Source organism: Colius striatus, chromosome 15 (assembly GCF_028858725.1).
Source record: "Colius striatus isolate bColStr4 chromosome 15, bColStr4.1.hap1, whole genome shotgun sequence".
Lineage (NCBI taxonomy): Eukaryota > Metazoa > Chordata > Aves > Coliiformes > Coliidae > Colius > Colius striatus.
Window position 1 is genome coordinate 10,505,125 of NC_084773.1, and position 20,293 is coordinate 10,525,417.

General features: G+C 39.9%; 1 protein-coding gene across 1 annotated transcript; it reads left to right on the forward strand.

The window, feature by feature from the left end:
• The first annotated feature begins 419 nt into the window (after window positions 1-419).
• On the forward strand, window positions 420-17,801 carry RUVBL1 (RuvB like AAA ATPase 1). Its single transcript, XM_062008189.1, has 11 exons — window positions 420-644; window positions 1,374-1,460; window positions 2,080-2,212; window positions 6,101-6,252; window positions 7,494-7,583; window positions 8,431-8,580; window positions 9,901-9,964; window positions 11,146-11,344; window positions 13,314-13,416; window positions 16,488-16,579; window positions 16,891-17,801. Exons 1-11 carry the CDS (start codon window positions 504-506, stop codon window positions 17,048-17,050), a joined length of 1,371 nt encoding a protein of 456 aa, XP_061864173.1. The 5' UTR covers window positions 420-503; the 3' UTR covers window positions 17,051-17,801.
• The last annotated feature ends 2,492 nt before the right edge of the window (window positions 17,802-20,293 follow it).

A 20,293-nucleotide genomic window follows, 5' to 3' on the forward strand; every position in this document is an offset into this window, starting at 1 on the left:
CCACGGGCTGCCCAAGTGCCCAGGACATGGTAAGGGCACCCAGTACCATGCTGAGCCAGGAGGCACCATGGGCTCCATTCTGCCCTGGATGAGGAGAGGAGCGGAGAAGCACCGGCTCCAAGGCCAAACCAGGCTCACTGAAGGCAGAAGATGTTCACGCAGATGGAGGACCACCAAGGCACAAGCTGCTTTTCCCTCCAGGACGGCCTGTGCTCGCCTCCCGCCAGCCGTGCCCGGCCTCGCTCCTCCGCAGCGCTGGCGTCCGGCCGGGCCCCGTGGAGGCGGCGCACACGGAAGCGGCTGGACGGACCCTTAGGAAATGCACTCGCGGCGCTGACAGGCACACGCCGCTGCCAGTAAGGAGCGAGGGCGCCGCCACGACAGCCAATGGCGCGGCGGGGCGCGGCGGGGCGGGGCGGGCGGCCGAGCGCCGGGAGCCTTGGTAACGCGCGGGCCGCGTGTGGCGCGTGTGGCTGAGTGGCTGCGGCCCGTTCTGCCCGGCCATGAAGATCGAGGAGGTGAAGAGCACCTCGAAGACGCAGCGCATCGCCGCCCACAGCCATGTCAAGGGGCTGGGGCTGGACGAGAGCGGCACCGCCAAGCCGGCGGGGGCCGGGCTGGTGGGGCAGGAGAATGCGCGGGAGGTGAGCGAGGGGGGCGGCGGGGCCTGGCCGGGCTGCCCTGGGTGCTCCGCAGCCGCCGCTCTGGCTGAGGGGAAGCCTCGGGGCCCCAGGAGGTGGGGGGGTTAGATTAAATCTGTGATGGGCGGTCTTACAAGTCCCGTTAATAAGTGAAAGTCTTCTCTGAGATCCTCGGGCTGTTGTGCCGCTGTGTGAGAAGCGAAGGGCTATATCAAGGCTATTTCTTAAGCCGCTGCGTTTGTATTAGCTGGCGACTGGGGCAGATGGCTGGCATCCCGGTGTTACGCGTAGAAATTGAGTACCAAAAGCAGAGAAAATCTCTCCAAAGTCAAGAGATTTGGTGTAAGTGGGGGTGGAAGCTTCCGCTTCAGTCCAGCGTCGGGCCCAGGGCGAGTTCTTTAAGTGATCTATCGTTCCGAACGTCAAAGATTAATTTCTTGCCTTGTTTTTGAACATATATGCACACAACTCCGGGAGAGGGAAAGGAGCCTGTGCTTGTAGGCTAAGTTATCTTTGTGGGTTGGTTTTTTTTTCAATGTCTGTGACAGATAAAATGATTGTAGGAAGCTGGTATTTCTGATTTTGCCTCCTTTTTTGTGTGTGTGAGACTGAAATCATCTTTATTTGTAGTGGGCTCATAAAACCTAATATTTCTAAACACTTGTAGTAATATTGGAAAAAAGATATTACAGCACTACTTTTGTTAACAATGTTAACTTATTTAACTTCTAGGCTTGTGGAGTTATAGTGGAACTAATCAAAAGCAAGAAAATGGCTGGCAGAGCTGTGCTGTTGGCAGGACCTCCTGGAACTGGCAAGGTGTGTTTTTTCATTTTCCAATCTGAAATAAAAGATTCCTAAATCTATTTTCTTTTTAATTTGTTGTCAAAATCATTTTATGGTAGTAGTTACATAATGTTTTTATCTAGGGATATTTTTTTTCAATGTAGTAACACAATTTCCTGCTTTATATTTTGATTTTTGCCATGTCATCAACACAGGCAGGATCCAGTGGTGTGTTCAGGCATCACTAGTGTGAAGCCATCTCTCCTAAGTTACCAAACACTTGGGTAATATGGTCTCTGAATCAGATTCTTAAAAGTTAATTTTATATTAAAAACTTAAGTGATTGTTGCAGTTTTTTTCCACTGTGCTATGTAAGGCTTTTTGCATTTGTATCAGATGTCAAATTCAAATGCTTAGTGTTGTATCTTTATGGTATTTTGTGTTTGATAAAAGTCACTTTATATGTGTCTGACTTGTTTTGTGGAAAGGGTTATATGTGAGAAACATGTCAGACAAAGTAGTCTGAATACTGAATTGAGAGTTGATAGATGGAAGGTGATATGATGAGGAAAGTTAACTTTGTGCAGAAAGATTCCTCTGTTAATACTCATAAAAATTAATGAGTAAGTTTTGTTTTGTTCTTTTTTTTAAGACTGCTCTGGCTTTAGCTATTGCTCAGGAACTGGGAAGTAAAGTTCCCTTTTGTCCTATGGTTGGAAGTGAGGTCTATTCCACTGAGATCAAGAAAACAGAAGTTCTAATGGAAAACTTCAGACGTGCAATTGGTAAGTTTCAGAAAACCAGAAGAACTGGGCATATGCATGGTACTTATTTTGCTTTTTCCCAGCCGTCTAAAAAAGGAACAACTTTTCAGTGGTCATGGTGGTTTTCAGATTATTGGTTTGGGGGTTTTTTTCAGTGCTGATCTTAATTTAGTGAGTCTATTGCACACTTAGTAGAGTCAGTAAGAGTTTCTGTTTCTAAACCTTAATTTAATTGTATTATGATTTATTCTAATTCTTCAGAGTCTTTTCTCATCCTCTGGGTTCATCTGCTTTTGCCTGTGACTGTGAATAAAGCTCAAAGAAAAATGATTTTCCTACATTAGTGGAAGTACTTGTAGACAGAAAAATGCACTCTCATTTTTTGTTTTAATGATTTCACCTTGGTAAGCAGATAGTGTTCATTAGGGACTCCCAAATGGCAGTGTTAGCCTGACCTGGTATTCCAGCGAGTACAAAATTCCATGCCAAGAAAAGAAATACTTTAACTTAATGTCTTTCTCACTTCTAGAGTGCTTTTACAAGCTTGAGGTAAATTGGTTAAATTTGCAGCATAACCTCAACTAGTATCTAAAATCTCTTATGTGATCGCTGCTGACAGCTGACAAATGCAGCGTAAGGATTGGCTTAAGATAGCTTAGTACTGAACACATTAACAGTTAATTTTCCTGGTTTCTGTATCATGCTTCCCCTTGGACTTCATCTGACTATTTTATGGCAGTAAGGTGAAGAAGTCTCTCAGTTCTGCAATGAAACAAAAGTATTCCATTGACTTCTATAAGAAAGCACCTCTCAGTAGTCTCTGGTCTTCTAGTTACCATGAAACAGGCAGGGACTGGGGGAGGGAAGCCAGAGACTTGGTAGTCTGCAAAATTTCCTTGATGTGATGAAGTTCCCTGTCAGAGATTTGGAAACTTGAACCAACAGATGAAACTTACGCCATCTATGTTGTCATTTCTAGAGACAGCAGTATTCTAACTCTCTGAGGTTTAACAGCCAGCTACATTGTTAGTTCCCTGCATTCCCTGAATGTCAATAGAGAGACACTTCTAAACAAATATTAGTGTTAATGAAAGATGGAACTTCTTTTATTCCTTTCTGTTGAATTCCATGTCACATTTTTATAACACAGCCTTTATTGAATATTTTTATCAGTGTAAAAAAAAACAAACCCACAACTCTGAAATAAAGGAATAGCAACCATCATTTCTCATGATGGAACGCTTCCTGGTTGTGTTTAAATCTCAGGTATGTTTTTGCTTCCCTGCTTGGTAAAGAAATAATTTACAAGGGTATGTTTTTTTAAAAAAATCTTTTATATGCACAGTGCAGTCTCAGCTGTGAGTGTGTGCAAGAGAGGCTTCATCTCACATGTCAATCAGTACCTGAAGTATTTAGTTTTTTGGAGTTTGGGAGGTTTTTGTACAATTTCTTGTTAGCAGCTTTTGTGTACATCATGTATTGCTCGTATTATGCCTTTTGCTTTCAGGAGGTTTAGCCACCTTAATTGATAAAAACAATCAGAGATGTTAACATCAACTTTTTTCATCAAAATACTGAGTAGTTTGGATCTGTCACTGTACAAGGAAACAGGAGTAACTCCCAAGTTCACAGGATTTTAACTGTTGAGTTTTAATAACAGACTTGACAGTCTCATGGCCAAGTACTGTTTGGGGTATAGTAAAGAGTTTATAATGTGTAAGAAACATATAAAGACAGAGTTGGAAATGAGAAGATTGAATGGTTGTATGGGTTAAAAAAACTTCAGCTGAGAGAGATTAATCCTGTATAGAGCTTATTAGCAGCTGGCAAAGATGATGACAGTAGCTAAAGTTAGAACTCAGTTGCACTAAAAATTAACTGCTGGAATAGCCACTTAAATAGAGTATTTGTACCTTGTGTCTCCGAATTGTAACTACCAGTAAATCAAACAAGCTCTGTTTAACTCCATGTAGTGCTATTGAACAAAAACATGAAATAATTCACAGTTGCTTTCTTAGACTCGTGTGATTTGTAAGTAGGAGATTACTCTGTTTAAGAACTCTTTTGAGAATGAAGTTTGTAGTAGATATGTGCATATTCATTTGCAAACAAAGGATAATCAGCAGCAAGTTCAAAGCACCTATTGCCTTCCTTCAGATCATGTTCATCTGTAAATATTTTCAGTAACAAACACTTCTATATAAGCACTTTAGTGTAGATTAGAGGCATTAGAGGCGTTTTATGTAAATCCCTAGGTTGTCCTCACTGACTCAGCTTTGGTTTGCGCTATGGAGCAGACTGAGCATATGAGTTAGATTCTGTTTGGATTACATGAATCTGAAAGATGTGCATACCGTGTACAAAATATACCCCCAATACAAATGGGCTTCCAGGTTTTCAGAGCAGATTAGTGCTGAAAGTTTAAAAACAAAAGGTAAAACAAACCTGTGAATGTTCAGTTCTCAGCACCAGCAGTTTTACAGTACAGCTTCCCATTCCTTGGCAGATGTGGCCTCTCTGATGCAGCTTTGTCTAGGTCAGTTTTATAACTCAAAAGTTCATTAATATTTTTTCTGTCTGATATTTTGGCATATCTGAAAAACATTTTTAAAACTACTGAAATTAAGTTTATATAGAACTTTTAATGTAGTGCTAAATCAGAGAAAACAAACATTTCTTAATAAGAAATTACATTATCCACAGTTAACCCATTTCTCACATTTCCAGTCCTGCTCTTAATTTGGGCCCAGTAGAGGGAGACAGACTCATATTTGTCAGCTCTTTCTGTTCCCCTATCAGCAGCTCAAGATTACTGGGGAAGTGTCTGATCTATTTCAAAGCAAAATGAAAAGTTACGGAACAAGGAAAGTTTTATAAAGTCCTAATAGCCTCGGACTGGGCAGGATGACTTCCTTATATCTTGTTACAGCCCATTCATTATTTTTGGTATGGCATGTGTGTCTCATAAAATACTTTATAGAGTCTCTGCAGATGTGGGTTCTTTGAACTTTTATGTACTTAGAACGTATGGATAATTGTAGTCGTGGTGGTGATGATAGTGTTTTTTCTTTGGAACAGTCTCACTGTGACACTCTTCAGCTCTATATTATTCATCAATTTAAAATAATTCTGAGAATTACAATAGTTTACAATAGTTAATTACAATAGTGACTAGAACAGAAGTTACCCAGATACTATGATTGCCCAGCTACCTGAAAAATAATCAAGTAAGCATGTCAGCTATTTTGAAATAGTTTTAAATCTGTGTTATAGCAGCCTCTACTGAAGTTTTTGCCAAAGCCCACGTTTTGTTGTTAACTTGAAAAATATTTTAAATGATACATTAACCTTTTCTTAATGTTACGAGTTTCTAACGTAATACCTGTTAATCAATTCATGTTACTTTTAACTCAATTGCTAAAACATAAAGCTTTTAATGAAGTTACTTGTTTTCTTCTCTTTCTTTACTTGCAGAGCTTTTCTGTCAGTCCAAAACTTGTGTAAAACTCACAGTTGTATGTGCATCTCTAGTATCAGGAGATAAACTCTTTTTCTGACTTTACCATAGGGGTACAAATCAAGCAAATCTCCACTTTGTGGAGGGAAAAAAGAGGATACTGACATTTGCTTCAAAGACTAAAAGTAATGAACAGAAGACAATAATTTCTTAGCACTTAAACTGTATTGCAGGTCAGAATTTGGGCTGAACTTTTGTTCTGATGATATAGGATGAGTATTCTCACTTAATATTGAAGGAAAAACAATAATTATTCTTTCTACTTTTAAAAGTAAAACATTGCATTAAATGTAACGTAGCTTAGTAATACTTGACATTCTGTTGGCAGTAACACAGCAGTATATACAGCCATTGATTTGTGTACTTAAACTGTTCTAAACAATTTCTTACAGGGCTGAGGATTAAAGAGACCAAGGAGGTTTATGAAGGAGAAGTGACAGAACTAACTCCATGTGAGACTGAAAACCCTATGGGGGGGTATGGCAAAACCATCAGCCACGTAATTATAGGACTCAAAACCGCAAAGGGAACCAAACAACTGAAGGTACTTTTCTAGAATCTCAAAAATTACCTTAAGTATTTCAGGTCAACATCTTCTATTTTTAGCACTTCTTTCCTTTTCAAGCTTTTTGTCCCAGTCTCCCTGGAGTGAGAATGTCAGGAGGCTGTTTTCTTTTGCTAGACAGCTTTTTCCTACTCCTGAGAACACATGTTTATCTGGCTCATGTGAAATATTTAGATGTTAGTCTTGACTCCTACTAATTGAAATTGGGGATAAACCCATTACTCAACAGCCTATTATTTTGCTGTTTGGCAAATTTAAGTAGAACGAGATCCTGATGCAGTTTTGCAGCGTTACTAATATCATGGAAAATGGGCTGAACTGGGAATCTGAACTATGATATCTCTCTCAGTCTGTGATATGCACACTCTGACCCTGGCTATAAATTCATGTTTGTGATAACAAACATGTGAGAAAGGTCTTGTTTGGTTTTGTTTTCTGATTCTCAACCGAATTTTTGAGGATGGTTTTGGGAAGTCTGCCTGCTTCATTATAAATTGTTCTTGCTGTCACATGTCTTCTTACTTCATGGGGAGATATGCTCCAGTGAATATTTGATAAAGAACTGGAAATTGAGCTGGTTTGTTTTCAGCTTAGACCCGCTCTCTCTTTGTTTTCTTGTACAAGTCTCTGTCCATGTTGTTCACTTCCCTGTCAGTCAGAAGAGAAGACAACGGAAAGCTGTCTCTGTTAAATATCATCTTGCATTTGTTCATTCTGAAAACAAGAAGATGCTGAGCAGAAGTGAATAAACACATACCAAGAGAAACAAAAGCATCTAATGTATTCCGCATCTGCTGTCCCTCATACAGCTCCACAGAGCATAAAGACTCGAGAAATGCAGCGGCGTAATTCAGTGCTATAGCCATATTTCTGTAGATTTTACTAGAAAGCAAGAGAAGTGCTGCTTCTGAAGTGTATACACGTACACATATATTTATATAGTGGCATTACACAAAGGCATATTCTGTGATAGCTACTGATATCGCTGTATTTCTAGCACTTAGCAAAGTTCTTTCAGAGGAACCATTTTCTTTCAGATTTGTTCTCTGTCACTACTCTGTGTGTTACAGCGTTACAAAATCCTAGAGGTATTGTTTTGGGGGGGGAGTTGCAATTTAATTTTGTCTGGTGGGAGTGAGCTTTAGACTAAGTTTCTTTTCCTTGATTACCATAACAATATGGAACTGTTTTGACCAACTGTGATGTTTACTTGTCTCCAGCTGGACCCAAGCATATTTGAAAGTTTGCAGAAGGAGCGAGTGGAAACCGGTGATGTTATTTATATTGAAGCAAACAGTGGAGCTGTCAAGGTAAAAAGACAAGTTCTGCTCTTTTATGCAGGTTTATATATTCTTGGAGACCTTTCTCTGCCTTTATCAGAAGGCTCTCTAATTTATTAACCTTAACTGACATGAAATGGTTACATGGAAGTTTTAAAAAGAGACCAGCGTTTTTCTTATCTGGAGAGAAAATTCTCTCTTGCACTGAAAGAACGTGGTCATCTGGTTCACAATTGAGGTCATCTGGCAAGGAAGATATCACTGATGCTGTCTGGATGAGTTTTCTTTTCTGTAAGATCAAGACATCTTTAACGGAAGGGGGAAAAACCAAGCAACTTTAGTCATTTTCAGGCTGACATGTGCGGTGTATTTAATCATTCTTTTATCACTCTGGTATTTTCTCCACAAGATACATACACGTATCAGAGAGTACTGCATTAGTTAGCATTCTTCTCATATCTGATTTAGAAAGTAGTGTACAGCCATCCTTGCTGTTTAATGGATGAGCATAATATTTTGTATCATATGATAAATCACCCACCTACAAAGAAGTCTTGAACAGTTCTCCCAATCTCTAGTTAATCTGCTGGATTTGTCCTTTAGCAAGAATTGCATATGGTTAAAAGAAGGGGAGAGAGGAGTGGAATTCTTACCATTGAAAATATCAGATGTTTTTCAACAGAGTTTTTGAGCTTTGATCAGTACATAGAGTATGGCTGTTGCTGAGCAGGGAGTGGGATGTCTGAATTGTCAGCTGAAGCTTGTCAGGACTGGAATTGTGAAGTAAGCCCTTTATCTTTATCAAGTGCATGTCACTCAAGGTTTTGGCACTGAAACTAATTCTATACCTGGGTTTCTCTTCCTTGCTTTTCCTCAGAGGCAGGGCAGGTGTGATATCTATGCTACGGAATTTGACCTTGAAGCTGAAGAGTATGTTCCCTTGCCAAAGGGTGATGTGCACAAGAAAAAGGAAATTATTCAGGATGTCACCCTGCATGACTTGGATGTGGCCAATGCTCGACCTCAGGTATCTGAATCCACAAATGAAGTCTTTACAGAAAAATGGTTTGTTGTAGATGTGATGGTTACTGGACTAATGAAGGCGATGTAGGAAGTTGAGCTGTCCTAAATCACCCTCTTAAGTTTCCACTTTAGGAAATACAGTAATGTTACACCTTGAAGGCCAGTCCATCTCTCTTCAGTGGAGTCTCGCTGCAGTTGACTGCGTTGGCGTCCCTGCCATACAGGTTAAAGAGGCAGTTGCTAGGTTAGGATTCATGCACTGGGTCATGGAATATTTGGCAGAGTACATTTCCTAACACTACCAAGAACAGCTGTAGCAAAGCTTCCACACAGATACTTGGGATCAGCTAACTTCACAGTTAATGCATAATCTACACCTAACTCCTTCCCTCCACCACTGTGCCTCATCCCATGTGGGAAAAAGAGAAGTGTGTGCTGCTCCTCTTGATCAGAAAAAAGAGATTATTACTTTTTCTCCAGAAGGAAAGTTGCCTAAAGATGTGAGGTGGCAGCAGCCATACCCATATCATTCTATTTAGTGACAGTTCTGAATGCAGATTGATGTCTTGTGCTCTGTGTTTATGGGTTTGTGTCCATGAAATTAAAACTGCAAGCACTGTGATAAAAGGTAACTAACCGGTTTTGACTGCTGTGAATTCTGTTGATGTCCCTACTTCTTTCAGAAGTGTTTCATAACCTCTTGTTAAATTCTTTGTGACTTCTAGTAGAGCTCTACTGCAGCAAAAGAATTGAAAACAGGAGAATCTTGCTGTATCTTAACATAAACTCAGTGTCGACAGAATCTCATGTGTCCTAAACAAAAGCCACTAACAATACATTATCTTTGTTTAAAGGCTGGCATCCTTAACAGTATGATACTATAACCCCTTAACCTACTGAATTTCAAAATAAACATCCTTTCTTCTGACAAAATAATTTATACAATACAAATCACGACATTCAAAAATCTTAAAACTCAAAATAATTGACTCAAAATATTGACAGGCTGAACACCTTCTGTGCACACAGGCAATCGTGTCTCTGTGTTCCCTGACAATTTCAGTTCTTACAGTTTCTTAAAAAGAGGGCATCTCATTCTGGTTTTTTTCTGTTCACCCAATGAGTAAGGCACCCAATGAGGAGGTAGCTGAATGATCATATTTAGAATAGTGCTGTGGTGAAATGACTTAGCCTTTGACAAACTATCAACCACTGCTGATGTAAAGCAAGAAACAACTTCTTTAACTAAGTCTGATTTGTAAAGTTCTCAAGGTGTGTGTTCTGTATGAAACCTCATAGGTAACCTGTAACTTTCTTTTCTTAGGGTGGGCAAGACATTCTTTCTATGATGGGACAGCTGATGAAACCTAAGAAAACAGAAATTACTGGTATGAATCCCGCACAGTATTTTTAGCCCAGCATAACCTAAACATTTGCAAGTCAGAAAAGTATTAAAAATAGGGTTTCTCATGCAGCATCTCTAAATGGATGCTAACATGATATTTATTCATAAATGTTCAGGTTTCAAAAAGCAGTCATGCAGCTGCTAGAATTGTAATGGCTGAAAGCAGTATTGCACATGTTTGGTTCACACATACAGTGATAAAATATATACTGCCCTCTGTACCCATCTTCCTGGGGAGAAAGACGTCAGAACCTCAGTGCTATCCCCTTCTCAAAACATTCCTGCCAGAGGGCATGGGGTTCACACTTCTGACAGCCAAACTGAACAGCAACAACAAAAAAATAAAGCTGAAAAACATTGTTAAGATGCATGCTTATGTGATGCAACCATACTGAATTTCTCTGGAGCAGAAAAAGGGCTTCTGGAGACTAACCTTGGTTTGGTTTAGACATGTCTGTAGCAGCTGTCTATTGACTTGATGCCCTCAGTGCACTGCTGCTCTTCCTACCTACAGATCATTGGAGAAAAAAAATATCTACAGAAAGATCTATTCTCCTTTTTGCTTTGAAAGAAATGATGTTTCAGTAAGGGACTATCTAAATTTAGATCAAAGTCTGTTTCAATACCTAACTTGAATGGCTGGCTTTTGAAGTATTTTGTATGTTCCAGAGGTTACTTTGCTTATTCTAATGTTAGATTTATCAGTGTAACATCTTGCATAGCTTTGAGATCCATATGTTCCCAAAAATCTATATTACCCTATTTTTTTTGTTGTTAAACACAACTTCTTTGCTGAAATGCAGTAGCAGTATTTTATTCTTTCAATTATGTTCTTTTCAGCCATGCTTGGAAACTTTGTACAGTTTCATGTCTTAAACTGAGGTTTGACTGCCTTTCCCCCTTTCCAAGCTCCCCAAACCCATAAAAATCAGAGTTTTTTTACAAGCCATGTGAGGGGACAGACTACCCTAGGTAAGCATGAGAAATTCAGTTTAGAAGTATTTTGTGCACAGATGTCTTCCCAATGCAGGACATAGAATGCCATAGAATTATAGTGTCACAGAGGTTTTCCCCTATGGTGGTAAGATACTAAACCATGAAAAAATTCAAAGCCTTTCACACAGACCTATAGCAGAACAACTAATAGTTTCTTTTTGTTCTCAGACAAACTTCGAGGAGAGATAAATAAGGTGGTGAATAAATACATCGATCAAGGCATCGCAGAGCTAGTCCCAGGTGTGCTCTTTGTAGATGAGGTTCATATGCTGGATATTGAGTGTTTCACATACCTACACCGAGCACTGGAATCTTCTATTTCCCCCATTGTCATCTTTGCTTCAAACCGAGGAAACTGTGTTATCAGGTATGATGTCTAAACTTGAATTTTCCGGTTTACATTGATCCCTAAACCTTGGAATTATCAGTGGATTTATAATCTTTGAAGGCTTTTTGTCTCTGACACCTGTGATAATACACTGCATGGGCTACAAGCTGCATCAGTGCTCAAGAACTGCTTGTGAGCCTCATGATGGGAGAAGCATTTGATGCCAGGCTGATTGAGTTAAAGCAGAATGGAATTCCTTCTTTTATTTCCTCCACCACATCCCTCTAACAGCTTCTGAATTGTCTTACTTTCTAGGTGATCTGTGTCAATTACCTTTCTCAATTAATACCTCAGCACATCTGTGGCTTGCACGTTAGGGACATCAAAAGCAAAGCTACAAACCTCTAATAATATTTTCTGCTTTTGCTATTTGCTATTCCTTATTGCTTCAGACTTAAGCTTCCTGTTGTTACTGTTAAAGTATGTCACAGCTCAGCCTCTCCCTATTTTTCATTCTCTCCTACTGTGTTGGTCTGACTTTTTTTGATCCTAGTCTTACCAACTGACTTGTTTTTCATCTCCACTCCAGTTCGTGCCTCCACTTCAATACTTTGCACCCACACAATGCATTCCTTGCATGTTCAGTGAAAGTTCTCCTCCCTTTCAGATTTTTCCCTAAGTTCTACTGCTGATTTGTGGTCTAGGTCTAATTATGTCTAAACAAGCTGTCATTAGCCATGATTGCTACTCTTTAAATTTATTTAATTCAGCTGTGTAACCAGCTATTCCTTTGCTTCTTGGTGGCTCATCTGGTATTAATCTTTATCTGTTTGCATTCCTTAGAAGTGGAGGTGATAAGCCTTTCAAAATTCTTTAAGGGGGAACATTACAGCTTTGTCTTTGCATAGGCATAAAGAGGCTGTCTTGTAGAAGTAGAGCAAAGAGATCTATCAGCATGGATTCACTGCAGATCTTGTTATGAAAAAATTGCCATTTAAGAAAGGAGATTTCTCATGTAATAGTTATATCTAATCTTTCTAAATTAAGTCCTTGAAAGAAAGCTCTTAAATGTATACCACTACCCCCAGTGGTGATATTTTCATTTGCCTGCTGATGGCTCTGAAAAGAGTCAGAGAAAAAATTAGTTCTATAGAAGGTACAGAGGATTCTGTAAGCTCACAAGAGTGGGAATCATTTCAGAGGAGAGAACACCAGCTACTATATACACAGTACAGCAGATGATTGCAGAGCATTTTGATTCATTTCCCAAGGAGGACCGTGGCCAAAGCTGCAGTGCCTACATGCTAACACTGAACTTAGAAATGTAGTTCTCTACCAGCACTTTATTGCTTTTACCTACAGATCTCATGAAACCTGGGTGTCTTTCACTCTTGACTTTACACCAAATTGTAGTGGTCTTGTAAAACTGAGAGTTGATGTGTCTTCAGCCTTTGCTGTTGGGTGTTACATGTCCAACTAGTAAAATGGTTGGGGTTCTAGACCTTGCTCTGTCCTTTCTGTGGAGACCTTCACTTCTCAGGTTGCTGGATAGCAAGCATGGAATGAAAACCACTGCAGTATTCTCTGGAGGGACTGGGGGGAAGATGGAACACAGTAATGGCTTGCTCAGTAAGAAGGAATGTTCTCCTGATGGATGACAGTGGATGTAATTTCTACTGATACAGCTAAACAAGTTAGTAAGAATGATTTGTTCCTTGCTGGAAGATACCTTGGAACATTAGATAAGACTGCACTGTAAGATACAATTCAGGAAAGCACCACCTCTGTTTTTGAGTGGTGTGGTTAAGAGTTCCAGAAATAGTTTTTGTTTCCGATGGGTTGTCCAGAATGAACTTCACTTGTTTCCTGTCTCTGTCCATGGAGTGTGACTCTCTGGAAAGACATGAGAATTGTGAACTAATGTAGTCACTTATTACTGGTTTTAGTCAAATCAACATCCTGAACTCAGAATAATACCTGATCTCTTTCTGTTTGGTTTCTGCTTTAGAGGCACAGAGGATATAGTGTCTCCTCATGGAATACCACTGGACCTGCTGGATAGAGTCATGATCATCCGAACCATGCTGTATACACCCCAAGAAATGAAGCAGGTATCGCAGCATTTTAAGACAACTTGCAAAAAGTCCCCAGAGTTCCAGTCTATTGGGATGACTGCTATGTTTCTGCATATTATGTTATACTAGAGCTCTCACCAGGTTTTGTGCTAGAAAGCTTACCACATCCAAAATGCATACTGCTTTAATAACTAGCTACAATAAGCTGTGTAAAATTGTGCATGCAATTTCTCTGTCTGCTTTCCACCCACTAAGGAGTTGTATTGGTAAGCATATAAGGGCTGAAAGTGGCACCTCACTTGCAGGAAATAGTATGAATCCTTAGCTAACCTCATGCCTTGCACATATATGCTTTCCATAGAGTCTGCAAGTCCCAACAGGTAGTGCTGATGAAAGTGATGAAGTGTCACATCTTGGGACCTTTGGTCCCAGACCTCAGGCTGTTCCTCCACACAAGAGCTAAGAGGGACTAGGGAATGTGTTTTTCCCTCTATGCCCTTTACTATAGCTTTAACCTCCTAGAACTGTCTCCTGAAACTGGTTTTCCTGCTCCTTGTCAAGTTTGGAAATGTAAGCACAGTAAGCTTGCAGAGATAGGCCTGAAACTTTTCCTGTGGGGCCTCTACAGTGTATTGCCTATCGATTATAATGCTTGGGTGCCATTATGATGCATCGTGTCAAAGATCCCCTCTCATTAGCGTCTCAATGCTGGGAAGTGACACAATGCAGAAGACATTACCGTTTATCATGTCAATTCTTTGTATTATTTAAGAGATAGTGTCAATGGAGGAGAGCCTTGTCACCAGATAATAGTCTCCTGCTGCTGGATAAGTGCCAAGGTGAAGCTGAGGCATTTATCGAATATAAACCTCAAGGCAAAGCTTCTGTTCCCTTGGTTTGAGGAGCTTTTCACATAGGGCTGTTGTGATTTTTTTTGTAGTTGAAAGGACACTTCAGGGCTGTTGCGATGATTTTTTTGTAGCTGAAAGGACACTTTAAGGCCTTACGGTATAGGTTACAGTAGGAGCAGCCCAGTGATTTAATAATACCGTCTCATTTTGACTGGATATGAAACAAATGTTAGAGTGTGACTTTTACTCAGCCTGGGGATGTTAAAGGTTGTTGTCTGGACTTGCTGTACTGTATGTGAATTTTGTGTAGTTAGGGCAGCAGGAGTGTGTACTCCAAGTTACTTTTTGTTAAGGTCTATATATAATGCCTGCCTAGCATGCTGAATCAATGCACTGTTAAGGAGGTAGTTCCTGAACTGTTGATTTTCAGAAGAGCTGAGTAAGTGCTGTGATTTCCCCCCTCCCTGGAGGAGAGGGAAAGGAGGTGTTTACAGTAGCATTTCCTAGAGCTAAAAATGGACTCTGGACATTATGTCCCAATAAATCACATTCCCATAGTCGGATAAGCTCATTTTTCCCTTAATCTAAGGCTTCTGAACGATATCTCCTCTTGGGAGAAGGAGCTATTACACTTAACTTTGGTTTCTAACAAAATGCAATTTGCAGGGAGGGTAAAATAAGACATCCATAAATTTATTTCTCTATTTTTCCTCCCATTTTTCTTTCATGCTAGGAAGAAGTTTTCACTGTTTTTTTTTTTTTCTGTTTGACTTGGCCTTTCACAATTAATTTGTTGATCAGCACAAGAATTGTCCCTGTAGCTACTGAGAGTTTGTTCATAACCAGTTCAAAATATTTCTTTGTGTTGATAAAGTAGAAATGCCGTTGTGTAGCGTGGCTCAGAGAGCAAGACCCACACTTAGTGCAACCAGAATAGGGAGAAAATTCACTTTCATGCATATTCTAGGCAGATTTTGTTGTAATCAAACTTTTTTGCATACGTGCCTGCTGTTAGATATTAGAAGTTATGTGGCACATCTTATCCCTAATTTATTTTACCTCATAAACACTTGTTTTCCTGTTTCATAGGAGCTTGCTTATACATGTATTTGCTGGATTAATGGCTTGGGCCTCAATCCTTCAGCAAGTTTCTACCAAGTTGCTAGCTAGAAAGTTATTTAGTAGAAGGCTGTTAGAGACCAAGTGCTCCAGATACCTTGTTTTTGGTAGAAAAGGAAGTAGCAGTATCTGAATGAAGGGGGGGTGATGTTTAGGTGATCTAAAAGATACGAAAAAAAATCTTCAATCTGACATTGCATTTGCAGCAGCATTGCAAATATTCAGTATTAATACCTTAGCACGAGTTCCTGTCATTTCAAGCCCCTCTCTCTTTCTCTGTTCCCTGCCCTGACTCCCCTAACGCGTTTTTACGGCTTTAATTTAAACGAGTGCTTCTTGATATCTTGTTTACAAAGCTGCCAAAGTGAAAAATACCTGTATTATATGAGGCTTGCAGTTCCAGAGTTATCTCAGCACCGCAACACAACATCATTATCCAGTCTGCCCCTTATCACTCAGCTGGTAATACGGACTACCAAGAGACTCGTGCCACTTTTGCTACAGCTTTATATGCTCAGGCTTGTTGGTGATATCTTGCTCTCCAACTTTGTAAAGATCTTCAAACTGGTACAAGCCTGAGACTGTTCCTGAAAGATTAGATTCTTCTTAGTGATTTTCTTTTTTTTCTTGTAGGAATAGGTGAATCACAGAAAGTAACTTTGATTTATTTTACTATCTTCTTGTCAATTGAATAAAAAGTGTGTTGGGAGCTGCTAAGGAAAGGGCGTAGCTTTCTGAGGGCTTTCTAGAGGGCTGCATGGCACACTGCAAAATGTAGTAAGTGCTGTAGCTGCCCACAACACTTAGGCTGTCACCTCCTTCCACAATACTTTTCCTGTTTTCTTCTCTAAGTTCTCATACTCTGCCCCTTATGAGTAGATAGACTTTGCTAACCTGCAGAGTTATGAAGGGGTAGCAGTCCAGACATGTTACTTCACTCACTTTTTGTGATAATTGGGTTTTCAGCATTGTATTTTCCTATTGAAAGAATTCTACAAGTTCTAGCTCAGTGGTAAGTTACACAAGGAAAACTCTCCACACTGTCTTGTTTTACGTCTCATTTCTAAGCTGACAGAGTTTACAGATACTAAGCTTCATAGTTTAGCTTGCTAATTGTTTGGTCTGGTATCCCAACAGATCATAAAACTTCGTGCTCAGACAGAAGGAATTAATATTAGTGAAGAAGCCCTAAACCATTTAGGAGAAATTGGTACCAAGACAACCTTAAGGTAAGTTCAGCACAGTTGTCTTCTCTCTTAAGTATGACTATGTCTAAAAACCCTGTAGGATAAATCACTTTTGGAAGGGAGACAGCCCCCTCTCATACAATACTGGGATCTGTTCAGAGTAGTGCTAACATTAAAAAAGAGTGGGAATCCTCCTCTTTCCTACTTTAAGAAATGTAGGTGCTGGAGGGTCTTGCACACTTTTTATACTACTAGAGCTATGTGTGTGCTAAAAAATATCCCATCCCTATGTATCTTCAGTTCCCTGGAATGCACCAACTTGTAATTATTCCCCCCTCTCTGTTTGATCACAGGTATGCTGTGCAGTTGCTGACCCCTGCTAACCTGCTTGCCAAGATTAATGGGAAAGACAGCATCGAGAAAGAGCATATTGAAGAAATAAATGAACTTTTCTATGATGCCAAATCCTCAGCAAAAATCTTGGCTGATCAACAGGAGAAGTACATGAAATGAAGAGCTTATCACGTTAGATGCTTTGAAGTGGTTTTAACCCTTACCCAGGGCTGGCTTAATTACTGAATGAGAAATGTCAATGGTTTGTCTCTTTTGGGACTGAAAAATATTTAAATGTTGGGCTGCTTTGTCAGGCCAGGATTAGCTATCAAGTGTTCCTGTTTCATTATCAACAATAAGATGCTCCATGATGTCTGTGTAACATCTTAGTCTCCCTTTCACGAGTATATAATGACATGAATAGCTCTTGACCCGTCAGTTATATCTTTAGATTTCGTTACAGGAGAGCTCTAACTGAAGTTGATGCTTAAGAATAATCTATTTTCTTTATGAATGGTGTTTTAAAATAGTTTCCTTTTACAGATGAGAAGGGGTTTTTTTTGAATCCAAGTTTGTCTGAAGTGCTTTATAATGAAATGTTTCAAGAACAGTGGAAGCTGGTGTGTGTTTGCATGGATGTTGACCTGCCCAAAGGAACAGTCACAGCAAGGTGCAATTAAAGCTGAATACAAGTGAAATAGATCTGCAACAGAAAAACAGATCTATAGCTAAGAAATAGTAATGGCACCTTTTTGAAGTGTTTACTCTTTTTTTTAGGTCTTGGTTTTGTTTTCTGAAGCCTCCTTTGGGGAATGCAGAAATACACAAACTAGTTAACTTCACCCTATTTTTAAAACCTCTCTTCCAGAGTAATTTAACCTTTCTGTATGTTTTCTTGAAACAGATTAAATAAAAATTGCTTTCCATCATGCTTAGCTTCTCTTTTTCTTACTGTCTGTCCCCACCTGCTGCTTCATCAGGAAACAAACATTTGCAAACCAGAAATTCATTCCTGCTCTGCACAGACTTGATATGAACTCAGCCTTAGTTTCTTGTTCACAAAGCAATGCTTCCTTGGTTTGTAAAGCAGGGGTACTTGATTGCTGCACAACACTCTCAGGATAGACAACTGAAAGATTAAAGTCCTACTAACAGTGAAATACAAATTCATTTAACCATGTCAATGGATGAAGGGGAAAAAGGTGTAGAAGCTTTATAAAGTGACTAAACTCACATTCTGTGCCAGAGCTAATTATTTAAATCACCTTTAGTGAAACACTAAACACTTTAAAACACTTTACGTACATTTAAATAAGCCTAGTTTGGAGAGTAGGGTGGGAAGGGAAGAAAGAACTTGCCGCAAGAGCCACATTTTAAATATCCTTTTTAGCAGCTGCAAAGGGGAGAAGCTGAGTTTGCAATTAATACTTCTAGCTCATTTAAAATTTTAACCCACATTCCTAAGTGAGAAGCTTTTAAACTTTGGTTTTTAAATGACAAGTACCCAACATAAGAGCTACTCAGCCTTCCATTAGTCCCTCACAAGAGAGTCACTGGTTCCTCACACTGACAGAATTTCAGTAATATTGTATTAGGCAGACACTGGCAACACTTTTTATTTTTTCTTACAAAGGTAAAAAGCGCCTCTTAAACATTTTGCTTCCTAACAGGTTTTCTTTATAAGAGTTCCTGGTAGTTAGAGAAGCTAAAGTCATTACAGAGCCATAACATGCATGTTTATATAAAATACATGGCTTAATTTCTACATGTCAAATGTAACAAAGCTTCCTTGTTCAGTCTGATTCATCATCCTTTTGGGGAAGGAGTCCAGCTGCTGAATCCCTCCATCCTCACCCCCATGTGCTCTAGAGGCTTGTCTCTTCCTTGCACTGAAGTGCTGTTAGTGGCAATCGCTAATGATTTTTCAGCTCCAAAAACCAGGGGCTGGACAGCAGAGACTGCTGGGGGAAAAAAGGCAGAGCTGGAAGGGAGCTGCATGGTCTGGATTTAATAATGTTTTGATCACATTCTACCATCTCAGTCATGTAAAAACCTGTCCCATTCTTCAAAGTAAAATTCAGTGCTCTGTCAGCCAACTCTAATTAGCTTTTGTACTTTAAATAATCTATCTACTCCTTTCTCTACATCTGCAACTAAATGGCAGTGACAGAGATATTTAATGAATGACTTTTTGGTTTATCTGTGAATATTTTTGGCCAAGGAGCAATCCTGCTTTCAGACCTAAAAATCCTCTCTCTTCCTGACTCCAGATGAATAAAGATGCAATTACACCATCAGACTAATTTTCACAGCACTTCTAAAATCTCTTTTTACTGTGGCAGGATGCCACGTTCCGCTTTAGTTCTGCGGCAACGATGGAAAGAGACCTGGTGAATTAAGCTGCTGCATGGCCAAAATTGAACCTTTTTTTCCTGTTGCCGTTTGAAAGTCCTTCTTGGCAACGATGAACGTGGTTGTTTAAGAATATAAGCACCATTTTCATTTGAGTTCACTGAAGTATCTGGCTGATCAATTTAGACAGAAGTTTGAGTAAGCCCTAAACAATTCTGGGTGCCAGAGCTGTTCCAAGGCCCAATCAACATTTGGTGGCATTGGCTTTAAGCTGATAAATTCAGCCCTGCTCACACAGGAGCAAGAGACTACTGGGGCTGTGAAGGTCCTCCCCTGGAAAACCAAAATCTGCAGACTGCTGTTCCCACTGCCTACCATTGGCAGGGGAGGGCACAAACTCATGATTCTCCTTTGGCAAGGTGAGTATTTCTTTGCTTACAAAATGTTCTTTATAAAAATTCAACCTCTGTAAAACTGGGAAGAAATATCAGTTCTCACAAGTAGTAAAACAAGTGTTCCTCTGTAAAACTCCAGCTGGATAGCCTACCAGACCTCAGACAGCAAGCAAACACCTCAGAAGAAGTGAATTGTGTGCTACATGCTGAAAATAAGCAGTTCCATCCGACCCTGGTTTGATAGCTGACTTCATGACTGATGGTACCTGTCACTTGAGACTGACTGCAGCTTACACCAGTGTACTTGAGGAAGAAAACAAGATCTCAAAATACACAGGGAGGGAAAGCAGCAGCAATCAATCTACATCAACATTTTTCCCAAACCTTGAGCAAATAAATAAATAAATAAATAAATAAATGCCCTCCCTCATGGGTTGGTTGTGTAAGACCCTCCTGACACCTGCCCAGCCAGCCAGAGCCAGCGCTCTGCAGCAGAGCTATGGCTGGTACCAGTGATCCCCAGCCCTTCCAAAAGGCATCAGCAGCATCAGCTCTGGGGTGTACTGAGGGTAGTCCTTACCCACTGATGTACTCCTCCTAAACTCTCAGCTTTGCTACTAAAGGACTCTGTGCAAAGCAGTTTGTGCCAAGAAGGGTCTTGCTTTCCCCTTCCACA